Here is a 14,034-nt window from a genome sequence, read left to right on the forward strand (position 1 = left end):
CCATCGGGTCCAGGACTTTTTGAAGGATGCATTTGAAAGAGAGCCTTTTTAATCTCTTCGTCCATGTATGCAGCCATCAAAGCATTATTCATGTCAGTCGTCACCTTGCATGGTACAGCCCCTACGACGGTATCAAGAGCCTCCCAATCAATTTGTTCAGCTAAAAAATCTTCTGAAAGTACAAAGAGAAGAGTCGTTGGATCTCATGCTCGCTTGACTGCCACACATTGTTTTCATCCACTAGTCCCCTCACCATATTCCTACTTCTCCGGTTACTTGCTTTCCGGTGAAAATAGGCTGTATTTCTATCTCCTTCTTTCAACCAGAGGGCACGGGATCGCTGCTTCCAATACTTCTCCTGACTAGACAGTAACTAACTGAATTGCACATGTAGCTGCCTTTGCTCTTCGTATCCCTGAACTGAATAGGGTTGCCTCATCAAGTCTCTGAGTTTTTCTTGAATGATTTTCATCTCATTCTGTTGCCTGGTGAACTCAGTTCGATGCCATGCACCCAACCTACGTCCCAACTCTTTTGTCTTGTTACCAATCTGCTGAAGGTCATTCCCTGTCGTAGGCAGTGCCCAACCTTGCCTTATAATGTTTGTACACTCCTCCTTCTCAAACCAACACTCCTCGAACGGAAAGGTCTATTAAGTCTTCGCCGCACCCGTGGCTCCATGTAGGCCTTAATTAATAAAGGACAATGGTCGGATTCCGATGGACTGAGGGTTATCACCCTACTATATGGAAAACGACTACGCCATTGGTTGGTTTGGAAACCCCGATCCAAGTGTTCCTTTGTGTATCTATTCGACCAGGTAAAACGACTCCCCACAAAACCCATATCACAAAAACCACACCCCGTCATCGTCGGTCGAAACTTCGCCATCGCTGCAAGAGCCCTAGGAGGCCCTCCGGACTTGTCTTTCCTTACCAACACTTCATTGAAATCGCCTGCCATCAACCAGGGCAGAAAACATATCTGTGCAGCTAGGGTTTCTATCAACTGCCAAGTTCTATCTCTGCTTCCCCATGCAGCTACCCCATAAATGCCCGTGAACCTCCATAGATCGGATCCCGGCTTCCCAACCTTTACATCAATATGATTGGGCGAGTGGCTTCGCACATTTACATGTGTATCATCCGTCCACAGAATTGCGAGGCCCTGCGAGTCCTTCTCATGCTGAACACAAAAAATATCCTTGAAGCCAATGCGACGTGTGATGGAGTCAATCGTATTTTTCTGGGCTAGGGTTTCCGACAGGAAAATCAACGTAGGTTTCTTAGCCAAAACAATATCAACGAGGGCTCTCTGTGTTTCAGCGTTAACTATTCCTCTGCAGTTCCATAACAAAATGTTGCCTTGTAACATCTTCGGCAAATTTGGTGTCGGCCTCGAGCGGCGGCTTTGGTGGCAGCGCACAAAGAAGCGGCGGTGCCTTAGGGTTTTTTCTCCTTTTAAAATAGAAATAGTTGAAACTTTAGATCCACATATCCGCGTAAAATATTTAAAAATTCTATGTTATAATCAATACATTAATGGTATATCAACTCTCTACGGTAGACTTACTTCCTACAATAGTAGAAGATCAACATTAATTAGTTTACCAATATATGAAGCTAGTGTGCTCATATATCAAATTAATCTACTTGATATATCGGTACATGCATTAATATATATATAGAGAGGCCCTTTCTGGAGCGAACGTCTGCACTGTCGCTAAAGTGCGGATGTCAATGCTTCTGCAGCAATCAGGCCTCTACGGCAGCGTGAATCGTGCCGGACGGAGGCCAAATGCATCCCAGAATCCTTTTGGGCAGCGATCGAGGTCGAAGGTTCTGGGCAGCGACCTCACTTGCAACTTCAAGGTTCTGGGCAGAGACTGCAAACTGGTAGCCAGTGACTCCACCCGACTGCAGACTGGTCCGAGATGCCCCTGGTCTCCGTCCGGCAAGAGGCACTTGAACGAGGAGAAATCCCGGACGTCCGCACTTTAGCGACAGTGCGAACGTCCTCTTCAGAACGCCTCCGTGTGTGTGTATATATATACACGAAGGCGTTCTGAAGAGGACGTTCGCAACCCAGAAAAAGTGCGAACATCCCTCCTCCGGCCTCGATCAGGCGGCGATAGAGGCACTGCGGTTGTCGGACCCGAACCAACAGTCGATGCCGAGCCTCTGCTTGCTGTTGGAGTCGTCGATGAAGAGTTCGAAGTCTACCTCGATGGGCTTCCATGGTTTCAGGCGAGCTCGCTGTTGCTTCCTTCGATTCCGATCAGCTGAGCCCTTGCCTTAATGGTGACACCGTCCGAGACATCCAGAGGGTTCGTCCGGCAACCACAGCGCCTCCATCACACCTGATCGAGGCGGGAGGAGGGACGTCCGCACTTTTTCTGTGTTGAGGACGCCCACTCCTGATCGAGCCTATATATATATAGTCCTTCTCAGGTAAGGATACCTTAGCCTCAGGAACAGATTTTTAGTTTTTGACCACTTTTCGATCACATATTCACATCTTAACCGTTCAGTTTTTAGGTCCTAATGTATAAATCACTTTTGCAAATTTTCAGCCAAATTGATGATCATTAAGGTATCAAACACAATTAAACCAATGAACGAACCGAATCTGTCGAACCGGAACCGTTCCTGTTCATTATTGTAAATTGCAGTTTTGAATGCCTTAACGATAATCAATTTGGCTGAAATTTTACAGAGATGATCTATACATTAAGACCTAAAAACTGAACGGTTAAGATGTGAATATGTAATCGAAAAGTAGTCAAAAACTTGAAATCCGTTCCTAAGCTAAGATAAGGACATCCTTAGCCAAGAAGGACTGTACACACGCGCGCGCATGGCAGAATACCAGAATAATGCTAAGAAACTATTTGGTGTCGATCGATAGCTACAAACACGTGGATACAAATCAATTTCTCATGCTAACTTAGTTTAGATGTTAGAGTAGTCTGCTAGAAAATACATTTTTTTGGGGAGGTTGAGTAAACATAAAGATAAATACAGCAAAACTGATGAAATGAACAGTGGGAAACTGACAAAGTTGCAAGTTTGCTTTTGCAGAATCACACCCTCAACTGAGTAGGTCGGTGGTTCCTGTCAGTGCAGGTCCGTCCCTGATTCCTGAGTCCTGACCCCCCTTACCCCAGCAAGCTTAGTTAGCTAGCTCCATTTATTAATACGTACCTCCATTCATTAATACCATCCATCGATCTGTACTACAATATACAACAGTATTTCATTGAACTTGAGACACAGAGTTAGCCACCTAGTCACCTACCATTCTTACCCTTCCATCCATATATAAAATTCATCTGCAGCTTACTACGTACGGCTAGCTTGCTTCATATCAATTCCCTCTCTACTGAAAAACAAGCACTAATCTATAAATATATATATATATGCACTAATCCATAAATAAATATATATATATATATATATATATGCAGATGCAGAAATTGATTAAACTGGAGTACTCTGTCCCTGAATATGATGCAAGGCTGGTGTTCCAGAGAGGAGGCTGCTGCTGCTGCTGGGCTCATCAGCTCTGTGGAGGTTCATAACTAATTTCATGCAGATCATGCATGCAATACTCCAATAAATAACAAATACCTGCAAAATATTTCATTTATCGATACACGTACATCTATATATAAGGAGGAGGATATGTACGTGCATAATATCAATTGTACATACCCTCCTCCTCACACTGTCCCTAAATGAAGTATTTAACATGCAATTGCAGGTATTTGTTATTTATTGGAGTATTGCATGCAACCAGGCAATGTACAATTCTCTTCTCTCGAAGCAATCAATGATATCAGGGGCAAACAAGCAACCAGGCATGCATACTTTCGTAGTAACGTTATTCCTTCACGCTTGCACACTGTGCTACCTCGCTAAGCCACCAGTTCAGACTTCGAGCATAAATTAATTTGGACAAAATTAGCTTAGCTAGCTATGGTTTACAAAAGAAATATGACCAAAACCTTTCTGTAAACCTCGTTATTAGTAGTGAATAATTGGTGAGAGATTGACAAAATTAGCTAGCTATGCTCAAATTCTGATTTTTATTATTATGTGGATGAGTTATTGGGTGTCTAAATAACGAGGTATAGTTTTTTAAATATTGAATTAGGTCTGGCCATTTAAATCCGAAAACCCAAAAAACCAACCCGAATTGTCTCAACCAAGCCTATTAGGTCCGATCTTTATAAAAATAATAAAAAATAAATAAAATAAAATAAAATAAAAATTGATGTCTTTTTGGTCCTAGACAGTAACCTATAAAATTTGGCCTGGTCTGAGGCCTTGAAATTAGGGCTGTCAATATGTCGGGTTGGGTTCGTGTCGGGTCAATGTATTTATCGTGTCGCAAGATACAAACCCAAACTCAACCCATTTAATAATCGTGTCAAAAATTTAAACTCAAACCCAACCTATTTATTAAACGGGTTACTCATTTCCAACCCGCTTAACCCATTTAACAAATACGTCGTGTCATGTTAGACAAAATGACCCATTTAAGGGTTAACAATGCGACCAATTTAACTAAAAAAATGTATAAAATGATTAAATTCACTAGAAACTCCACAAGACGAAGAATATAAATAATTATATATATTCATAAATAATTAAATCTAGTAATTATAAAGAAAAATATTTCAAATTGTCTAATCATATGATCAAATACTCCCAACGTCCAAAATTTCAAGAAGAAGTATAGCATAATCGGGTTATACGTATTCACTTCGTGTTTGCGGGTTGACCCATGACCGACCCATTTATTAAATGGGTCATGGACCCACGGCCGACCCGCTTTTTAATCGTGTGGGTTCAACCCGCTTTATTTCTTGCAAGTTTCGAGTCGTGTTATCGGGTCGTGTCAGAATTGACAGCCCTACTTGAAATCCATTTATATGTCATCCCGAACAAGACGGAAAGGACATCTGTCCTCTTACTATAGGCTTTTTGGGCAAGTTTATACAAACTACATGTATAGATTTGACCGCACTCAATCTCTTACTCGATTAACCCCACTATCAGTCTTTGAAGACTTGAATCAAATCTTAACATCCAAATCCCAATTTATTCTTCTCTTGAAATCCCGACCCGAATTGTTTGGTCCGGTTCTAATTCCTTGGCGAATTAAAACATTACTACAGGACATTAAGGCGCTTACTCTATAGTTTCAATCAGTAATCTTCAGACATGTCTATCGTGAGGCAAATTTTGTTGCAGACCAATTAGCATTGGCATCACATACTTCTCATAATCCTTTTGTCTGGTTTTTCTGTTTGCCCCTTTCTGTGTCCCCAGCATTCCACTTGGATCAGATGGGAGGGGGTGTGGCTCGAGGTTTTGTTTTCTAGTTCCTGTCTGTTTTTTCAAACATAAAAAAATAATAATAATAAAATTCAGTTCAACCCAACCTGTGTCCAGACCTAGATATGAAATTTTAATACCCTGTTGAAATCCTAATCATATCACCTCCCCCTTAACTTAATCTTTATTAGGTTTCAAAAACTGACCTAGCGGCTAGAGCTATTTTAGGGTTTACTCGAAGACTGCCTTGTTGATAAAACCTATCAAAACATCATGGCTGACAAGCTCACATCCAGCCTCAACGCCTCTTTTGAGCTTCAATCTTCGCCTTGTAGGGGATGTTGCAATTTAAGACAACCACCATTATGTGGTGGGTAGTCTCTTCACCCGTACACCGAAAACAATCTCTCTCCTCTCATATTCTCATCTTCTCTTTACCCCTCTCTCTCTCTCTCTTCCCTTTCTATACTGTTGCATTTCCATTCAAATCCAAGACTGGAGAGGATACACTTGATAGTCATGGACAAATTCTTTTAGCTTCCATGAATTGATGCACTTGATAACAAAACAAAAAGACGGAAAAAAAATGAAAGATTTGAGGTCAGGAGTGGAGAGGATGGAAAAAAGAAGACGGGTGATAAGAATTGAAATGAGGTTTCAAAGAAAAGGAGAAGATTGAAAAGAATGAGATAGTGGGTTTATTTCGGTAATTAATATTGCTAATTTCATATTTATCCAATTTAAACCTAGTTTTTTTTTTTTTTCCCTCATTCGGATACCAACAATCGCTGCTTTCTCCAATCAACAAATTAAATCAATTTCTCTCTTTGAATTAGAGAGAGAGAGCTCTAAATAGATTCCCCATCTCCTAGTCCCCTTTGCTGAGCTGCACTTTCAGAAGTCAGAAAGATCAGGAAAGAGCGAAAGAGGGATTGTAGGGTAGGGCTCCTCCAGAGTAGAGTAGGGACTGAAGATCATGGCCGGCATCATACCCAACTTCTTCTACAGCGACTGAGGAAGAGAAGAACGGTAGAGAGAGGGAGGAAAAATAGAAAGAGAAAAGCTAAGTCTGCTGCAAACCATTAGATCTAATAATATCCATGTGTCGCCATCTCCTTTAAAGCTCAGGTAGGTCAGGTGAAAACTTAGCTCAGGAGAGGATCCTCTCCCCTAAAAACTTCCATATTAAGACTCCGATTCTAACCTACCAGGTCTCATGTGATTGACTTTTAATTGGACTATAATTTCATTTTAAAAGCCAAATTGTAGTCATTAGAGTTCGTACCTTAGTGGGCTCAATACACTTGAGTGACTCAATCAACTCTACTATGCTTGCGGTTTACAACTTTGTAATATATATTTATTATCTAAGAGCCTAACAACACTGGTTACATTTATCTATGCTTTGCATTTGGTCTATGTCTAATAACTATTATTTTTTACCTACATTTTTATTTACCAATGGTTTAAAAATTTTATAACAACCTTTTAAAAATTACTCTTATAAATTGAGCCAAATTTACTCATTTATTGGCTTGTTGTACCTTTCATGTTTCACGACTTCCATTTAAAAAAAAAATTGAGATGTTTAAAGCAAATTCTAAAGAATTGTCGGCAATTTAGCATTTACTATTTCACCTTAAATTATTACAACTCACTATATAATAATGTTTATTCAATATTTTCTTGTGAAATATAGTAGACTCTAATTGGCCTACACAGGCTACGTGTAGGAAGTTTTTTTTTTTTTCCTTAAGAGTGTGTGGTGTAGGTTGTTAAAAATGGTGGAAACTCCCACCACGGCTCCACTACATACAATTGAATTTCTGTTTTTATTTTTTATTTTGTTAATTGACTTTATTATCCCTATTGCTTATTTCTGATTTAAAGTATTTTAATATATAAGGGGTAAATTGGTAAAAAAAATCAGATATGAGAGGTTCTCTTAATAATAGTATATAGATAATTGATAAAACAAACATTTTCAAAAGTTTCATTTAAAATTTCCATGTTTTTCTTCAAATTTTCATCATTTTTTCAATTATTTACCGATATCGATATATCATCGATATTTCAGTCAAAATTTCTATTTTTTAATTATCGATATTTCTTCGATATTCGATATTTTAGTCATTGTATAGAACTATGAAAAAAAACTCTCCGATATAAACCTGTGATCAACTTGATAGGAAATTTTAAGTGTAATTAATCCTTAAGATGTGTGTGGAATCCAGTGTGCTAATGTCGATATTCGATATTTTAATCATTGTATAGAACTATGAAAAAAAAACTCTCCGATATAAACCTGTGATCAACTTGATAGGAAATTTTAAATGTAATTAATCCTTAAGATGTGTGTGGAATCCAGTGTGCTAATGTGCTTTACAATAGCTACAACCAAAACATTGCAGGTGAATTGATGTTGGAGCCAATTTATAAAGCAGGTTAGGAACAAATCCCATAACAAAAAGGTAAGTAAGCATGACATCATGAGACTTATGGAAGCTAAGTGGCCGTTGCCTTGTTTTTATCTTTTACTTGCGTAAATCAACAAGGTCTACAGACTGTGTAGAGTCCAGGGTCCCCAGAGCAAAGTAGAGAGGGAGGCTTTACTTGCTTCTCATTATAATAACGAAAAGTAGTAATGACAAAAGAGGCCCAGGACGAAATTAATGGCGCAAGGATCTGTACGCTCTGATATCGAACTGCCACTGCACGTGCAGCGCCGGCGGAATTCAATATTGTCTTGGCCGGTCGGCCCCTCCGCCGCTCCATCATTCATCGTCCCCCACCCCACCACCAATTAATTTCAATACGAAGAAGGAGCCAAGAGAAGGGACCAAGTATCTTAGCAAAAACCCCACCCTGTATTTCTGTACTCGCTCCTTTCATGAATGTCGTTTTATTTTCGTTCATAGAGATTCAAGACATCTAAAACTTCCATACCTCACCTGAGGGTTAGCATGAGATTATCTTCTTCAAAAGTTTTAAAACTTTGATCAGAAACGAACTCCTTGTTTCCGTCTCAAGGTTGTACGTAATGACCAATTTTTCACGACTAATTTAGTAAAGATGCGGCTATTGCTACCGTACTAATTATTTTTTCATCTTACATTCTCTTCTCACCGTACATATATTTTTTTAATTTCAAGCTTGCTTTGTTAACCCATTTGCACTACCCAAAATACCATTTTTTCAATATATTCTTTTTCTATTTGTCTTCCTTTCTCGTTTCTCTCAATTCCAATGTAATCTACCAAACGAAAAAAAAAAAAAACAGTAACTTTTAGTTCTACGATCATAAATGAAGAAACATAAAAACAAAAATGTGATTACTTCATATTTAGGCTCCAAATAGGTGTTTCCAGACTCCATTAGCGTTAATATGATATATTTTGAGGCATAAAAATCGTTAACACAACATGAGAACGATTGAAGATGATGATTGCTAAAAATGAAAGCGTTAGATTTAACAATGAGTGAGGAGATTAAGAATGAAGTTTAAGTGTGTTCTATATGGTATAATAATCAGAAAAATAAATTATAATTTTTATTAGGATATTGTCCTTAATTGTAATTTTATATTAGAATATTTTAGTCTTTTAATAAAGCAGAATCTTGTAAGATAAACAAAATAGTTAGTAGGGTGACAATAGTTATCTGTGTGATGTACCATTAGATTAGAATAGTGTAGCTTAAGAAGCTTGAATCATTCTCGCATTTGATATTATGTATACCAATCGTAATTTCGTTTGAGTACTTACCATTTTTCTATTGGAGATCTACGAGGTGATTGTAAACCAAATTAGCGGTCCTCTGTTTTGTTCGTAAGCATTTTAAGATCTCTAATAATTAAAGACCTCATGTAGACAACAAGCATGTAAGGTTAAGGTCATTCCGTCTGTGAGAGAAAAATAATCTACGAGGAAGCCATTGATGGAAAGAATGCACGGAAGTAGTTTTGATGCACGTCGTGATTAGCGTAATTTAATGGTCGCACAAGTCAAATTTATGAAGGCAGACTTGAATATTCAATAATTATAGTCAAGACAATCATAAGCCTTAAGGTCTAGCTTCACAGAATTGCTGTCTAACCTGCCTATCATCTCATTGAATCCTGACTTGAACTCATTTATATTGGCATAAATGGATACTCTCAAGGAAAGTAGGTCTTTATTTTTATTTTTTCAAGTCTTTACTTTTAGAAATGCAAAAATGTTTGGTCATTTAGCCATAATCTTAGAGATGACCTTGTACGTTGAGGCGGAACTCGCTTTAGACCGGAACTCGCTTTAGACCAAATGCATTTATTTTTCAAAGCTTTATAGGTTTGCAGTTTTCTCTTTGTTTCTTCTTTCGTTCTTCCATTCTCCTGGTATGGTAGTCTCTTAATTAATTCATTCCATTTTGATGCCATTATCGAGTTTTACATTTACTGGTGTGCATTCAATTGGATTTTATAGCTTCCTTATGTCATTAAAGTAGATTTCAGTAAGTACGCTATTTACCTTTACTGACTTAATTATATACAATAATATTTACTTTAAATAGATATAGGTGAAGGATTCTTTCTTTAATATTAGTCACCCAATCCTTCTCTCTCGATGTGACTCACCTTAATAGCATTGGGTGTCTAAGGTCTAGTTTGAATCCAAAAGTTGCAATCAAGTGATAATCCTCAGATACATATTCTCTATACTCCTCTACTCGAATTAAGGAAGCTTGTTAATTACTTAATTTTTTGTTTCGACATGTATCTATATTTTGGATTTGTGAAGGACCCCCTCGCATAAATTTCTGACTTTACCCTACGTATATGCATCACATTGCTAAAACTGATGGCGGAGTAATGATTATAACAAATTAGGTTTCATCACTCTTTATAATTAGAAAACTAAGAATGGATTTCCTCAAGTAATGAATTTTTTTATAATAAAACATGGATTTCCGTTAAGTGATGAGGCGCGAGGAGATCCAGGTACAAAGAGTAATTAATGATATTGGTAAATTATTAATTGGTACTTTATAGTGTTCTTTCTGGGATTATTAGAACAAGTAAAGCGTTTATGAAAATTTGAAAAATGTGAACGAAAATCTTATATATGTCCTATTAATTTTTTTTTTTTTTTTTTTTTCTGGTTACATCCCATCATTCTTTTTCTTTCTTGCCTTTTTCATCTATAATGATACCACTTTTATAGATACCACTTTTGTGATTATCATTGCCGAGAAATTCTTAGATGGGGGTTTCCCCACCACGTGTCTTTACGGCCCCCCAATCAAAAAAGAGGAAATTTTTCATCTTTTCCAAAACTGCCCCTGCCTTCTGAAGTGCAATACCCAAAACACCCCCCTGCTGGACAGTGATTGGCCCTCCCCACCACGTGTCCGTGCGGGTGCCCTACGCAAGATTCTCTCATCATTGCCCCCAGTCTCTATTAGTATAATGATTGATATTTATCTTTTTAGTGAAAGGTTGAAAAGAAAGTAGGGTGATTTAATAAGAAGAGGGTACGTCACTGTTCATTAGGGTAGTAGCTAGCCTGGTTATATAGTAGAGACTAGCTAGCTATAAGGTCCCTAGTGTCATTTCTGTGACATACATGGATCTCTATCCCTATCTATCTCTATCTCTATCTGAGAGCCAAAGCACCTATCTCTCCCAACTCTCGAGATATATGCTCACACACGCACGCATAATCTCTGTAAATCGATCTTTTTCCTTAATTACCTCATTCACATCAGCATTTCTTGTCTTTCTTTCTTTCCTTTCTTCTCTCCTTCGGTTTCAGTGCGTGCTCTCCTCTTTAACCTAATCCCCATCTCATCTCGATCTTCACTCACTCATCTCCTATATATATTGCACATTCAGTCTGTGCTTTACCTATCCAGCTGATCGCGTCTGAGCTTAGGGAGTGTTTGGCAAGTGAAATTTTAGAAAATGTTGAGTTTAATGGAAGAAGTTATGAGTGAGCTGATGGGTAGGGAAGAGGTGAACGAACAAGGTCTTCCACCTGGTTTCAGGTTCCACCCAACTGATGAGGAGCTCATCACCTTTTACCTCGCTTCCAAGGTCTATAATGGCGCTTTCTGCGGCGTCGACATAGCTGAGGTCGATCTCAACAGATGTGAGCCCTGGGAGCTACCAGGTCCGTACATTTATTAATTTCATATATCCCTAGCTAGCTAGCTAGCTCCATTTTCTGAGCTCTATCAATATCATCATGGTGCTTTGAAACTATAATATAGCCGGCTACGTCCTTCATAGTTCATTCATAGTATTGTTTTCCTGTTTAAGTTCTGATTTTTCCCTTTCATCGATGAGTCTTATCTTTGATAGCTGAAGGCGATTTTATTTATGAACCCTTTTCTTAAATCGACCCATAGATGGTAAGCAACATACAGAGTAAACAGATATAGAGCTCATAATATTTATGAACCCTATTCTTAACCTGTTTAATTTCTTCGGACGAATACCCCTGAATTTTGAAGCAAGACTCATCATGTATCTACATTCATATGATTGTTTAAGCAGGAGAGCTATTATTATGAGATAAAGGAAAAAGAAATATGGCAGGAGAAAAGTTATTTGTGGCAATATGGCATCCCTCCGTATATTATTAACCATAAACGTGTTCCTGTAACCCTGTCTCCATCAATGTCTTGTCTAACGCAGAGGTTGAGTATGAATCACACAAATGACACCCCACCCGGCCCCTTTAGTTTACTGTACTTTTCTGGTCAGAAAATCTCCCTCCTCTGGTCAGAAAATCTATAGCTTTGTTTCTCTTCTGGTAAACGAATTTAATGAAACAGGGGAGGTGCTGGTATTGATGATGTAAAACAATGTGGGTGCAGATGTGGCGAAGATGGGGGACAAAGAGTGGTACTTCTTCAGCCTCCGGGACCGGAAGTACCCGACCGGCCTTAGGACCAACCGAGCCACCGGCGCTGGCTACTGGAAAGCCACCGGCAAAGACAAAGAGGTTTACAGTGCCTCCAGTGGGGCCCTTCTTGGGATGAAGAAGACCCTCGTCTTCTACAAGGGCCGTGCCCCCCGCGGCCAAAAGACCAAGTGGGTCATGCACGAGTACCGCCTCGACGGGGACTTCTCCTCCTACCGCCACACGTGCAAGGTAAAAACCCTAACTGGACCCCACACCGCAACACGTGCGGCTGAAAATGTTTTTCACCTACCACCTTTATTTTGTCGTTTGGCTAGTTGACTTTTGTAGGATCAGTCGGAATCATACGCAAGAAGACTATTTTCACCTTGGTTGTTTTGCCTTTTACCTTTTCCGAGTTGATAGATGTGAATCTGATCTGATTGATTTAACAATGCAGTTAACTAATCAATTTAACTGTAGTAATTTTAGTTTTATCTCTGTGATTTGTGTGCAGGATGAATGGGTGATATGCAGAATACATAACAAATCTGGGGACAAGAAGAACCCAATGCAAGCTCAAGGGCAAGGGGAAGGGCAACAGAGTAATTTCCTGCAACAAGTTGTGGAAGCTGCTTCTGCTTCTTCCAGAACTGGCTGCTTGCCTCCATTGCTGGAATGTCAATCTCAGACGACTCATCAGAACCCTAGTTTTCTGCAAAGCCCTAGTTTACTGCAGATTCAAGAAAACGACTTGATGAAAAGTCGTAATCAACTGTTTCAACAGCCCTCATTATCATCATCATCTTCATCCTCAGCAGCAGCACTGCACTCCATGCTCTTCAAGTCACTCCTCTATTCACATCAAGATCAAGCTGGCACTGGTACTAGTGCTCCTAAACAGTGCAAGGCAGAGGCTACTAATCTTTCCCAGTTCCAAACTCCACCTCTTAATGCTGCTAACTTCAACTACTTGATGGAAAAGAATCACTCTCATCATCAACCAAACGTCGCAGACTCATTGCTTCAGTTTCATTACCATCCCCGAAATGCACTCTCTTTCGATGACTTCCATTATTACAATGGTGTGTTGGGGCTTTCTACATCTGCTACTGCTGCTGTAGATGCTGAGACTTCTTCCGCTTCCATTGGTGGTTTCAACAGGGCAGAGGCTTTCAGACCATTTTAGATCCTCTCATCAAACTCCCTGCTGCAGAATCTTGGAATCTGGATATCGCTTAAGAATCCATATCATCGATTATCTGAATATATACATATATATAGCTAAGCTTCATTCCAGATAATCTAATCTAGTACTAGCTAGTATGGTACGTGGTACTAATGGCCAGGCCGGCTTTGAATTATTCAATGTATGTATGTATCTATGTTGTTATTGGGATCTAGTGTTTTTCCTCAATCTTAGTATTGCTTAAAGCTTTTCTTGTTTAATGTGTGTTAGGACGTTGAAGGTTGTGTTTGATGTGATGTCATGAATGGGTTAATCGGAGCTTTCTGTTCATATATTTGACGTCACCTCTTTTAAATTTGTGATTGGGGTTTCGGTAGCCTTTTTCAATTTGCGAGCACGTCTCGTCAGAGTAGTATAGCGTTCACTAGGCACTGCTAGGCTTCTGTTTAACTACTGTAAAAGGAAGATAATTAAGGCTGCAATCGGGTAGAGTAGGTGTATATTATAATGATATCTAGCATCCTTATGCATGCATATACCACGGATGGCTAATAATCACATACTTTTATGTTTTTCTTTATTTTACTTTTGACATTTGGTTTTTTTGAGTATCAAAAGG

General features: G+C 39.0%; 1 protein-coding gene across 1 annotated transcript; it reads left to right on the forward strand.

Annotated features, from left to right (window-relative positions):
• The first annotated feature begins 10,940 nt into the window (after nt 1–10,940).
• LOC133746318 (protein CUP-SHAPED COTYLEDON 3) lies at nt 10,941–13,680 on the forward strand. The gene is made up of 3 exons (XM_062174502.1): nt 10,941–11,491; nt 12,201–12,478; nt 12,744–13,680. The coding sequence occupies exons 1-3, from the start codon at nt 11,284–11,286 to the stop codon at nt 13,413–13,415; spliced, it is 1,158 nt and encodes a 385-aa protein (XP_062030486.1). The 5' UTR covers nt 10,941–11,283; the 3' UTR covers nt 13,416–13,680.
• Nucleotides 13,681–14,034: the final 354 nt, after the last annotated feature.

Source organism: Rosa rugosa, chromosome 4 (assembly GCF_958449725.1).
Source record: "Rosa rugosa chromosome 4, drRosRugo1.1, whole genome shotgun sequence".
Taxonomy (NCBI): Eukaryota; Viridiplantae; Streptophyta; class Magnoliopsida; order Rosales; family Rosaceae; genus Rosa; species Rosa rugosa.

Bases quoted from the DNA above. Each gene is read 5' to 3' on its own strand.
- LOC133746318 (XM_062174502.1), top strand. From the start codon at position 11,284: ATGTTGAGTTTAATGGAAGAAGTTATGAGTGAGCTGATGGGTAGGGAA. The intron at 11,492-12,200 runs GTCCGTACATTT...ATGTGGGTGCAG, and splicing joins TGAGCCCTGGGAGCTACCAG to ATGTGGCGAAGATGGGGGAC. The intron at 12,479-12,743 runs GTAAAAACCCTA...ATTTGTGTGCAG, and splicing joins CCTACCGCCACACGTGCAAG to GATGAATGGGTGATATGCAG.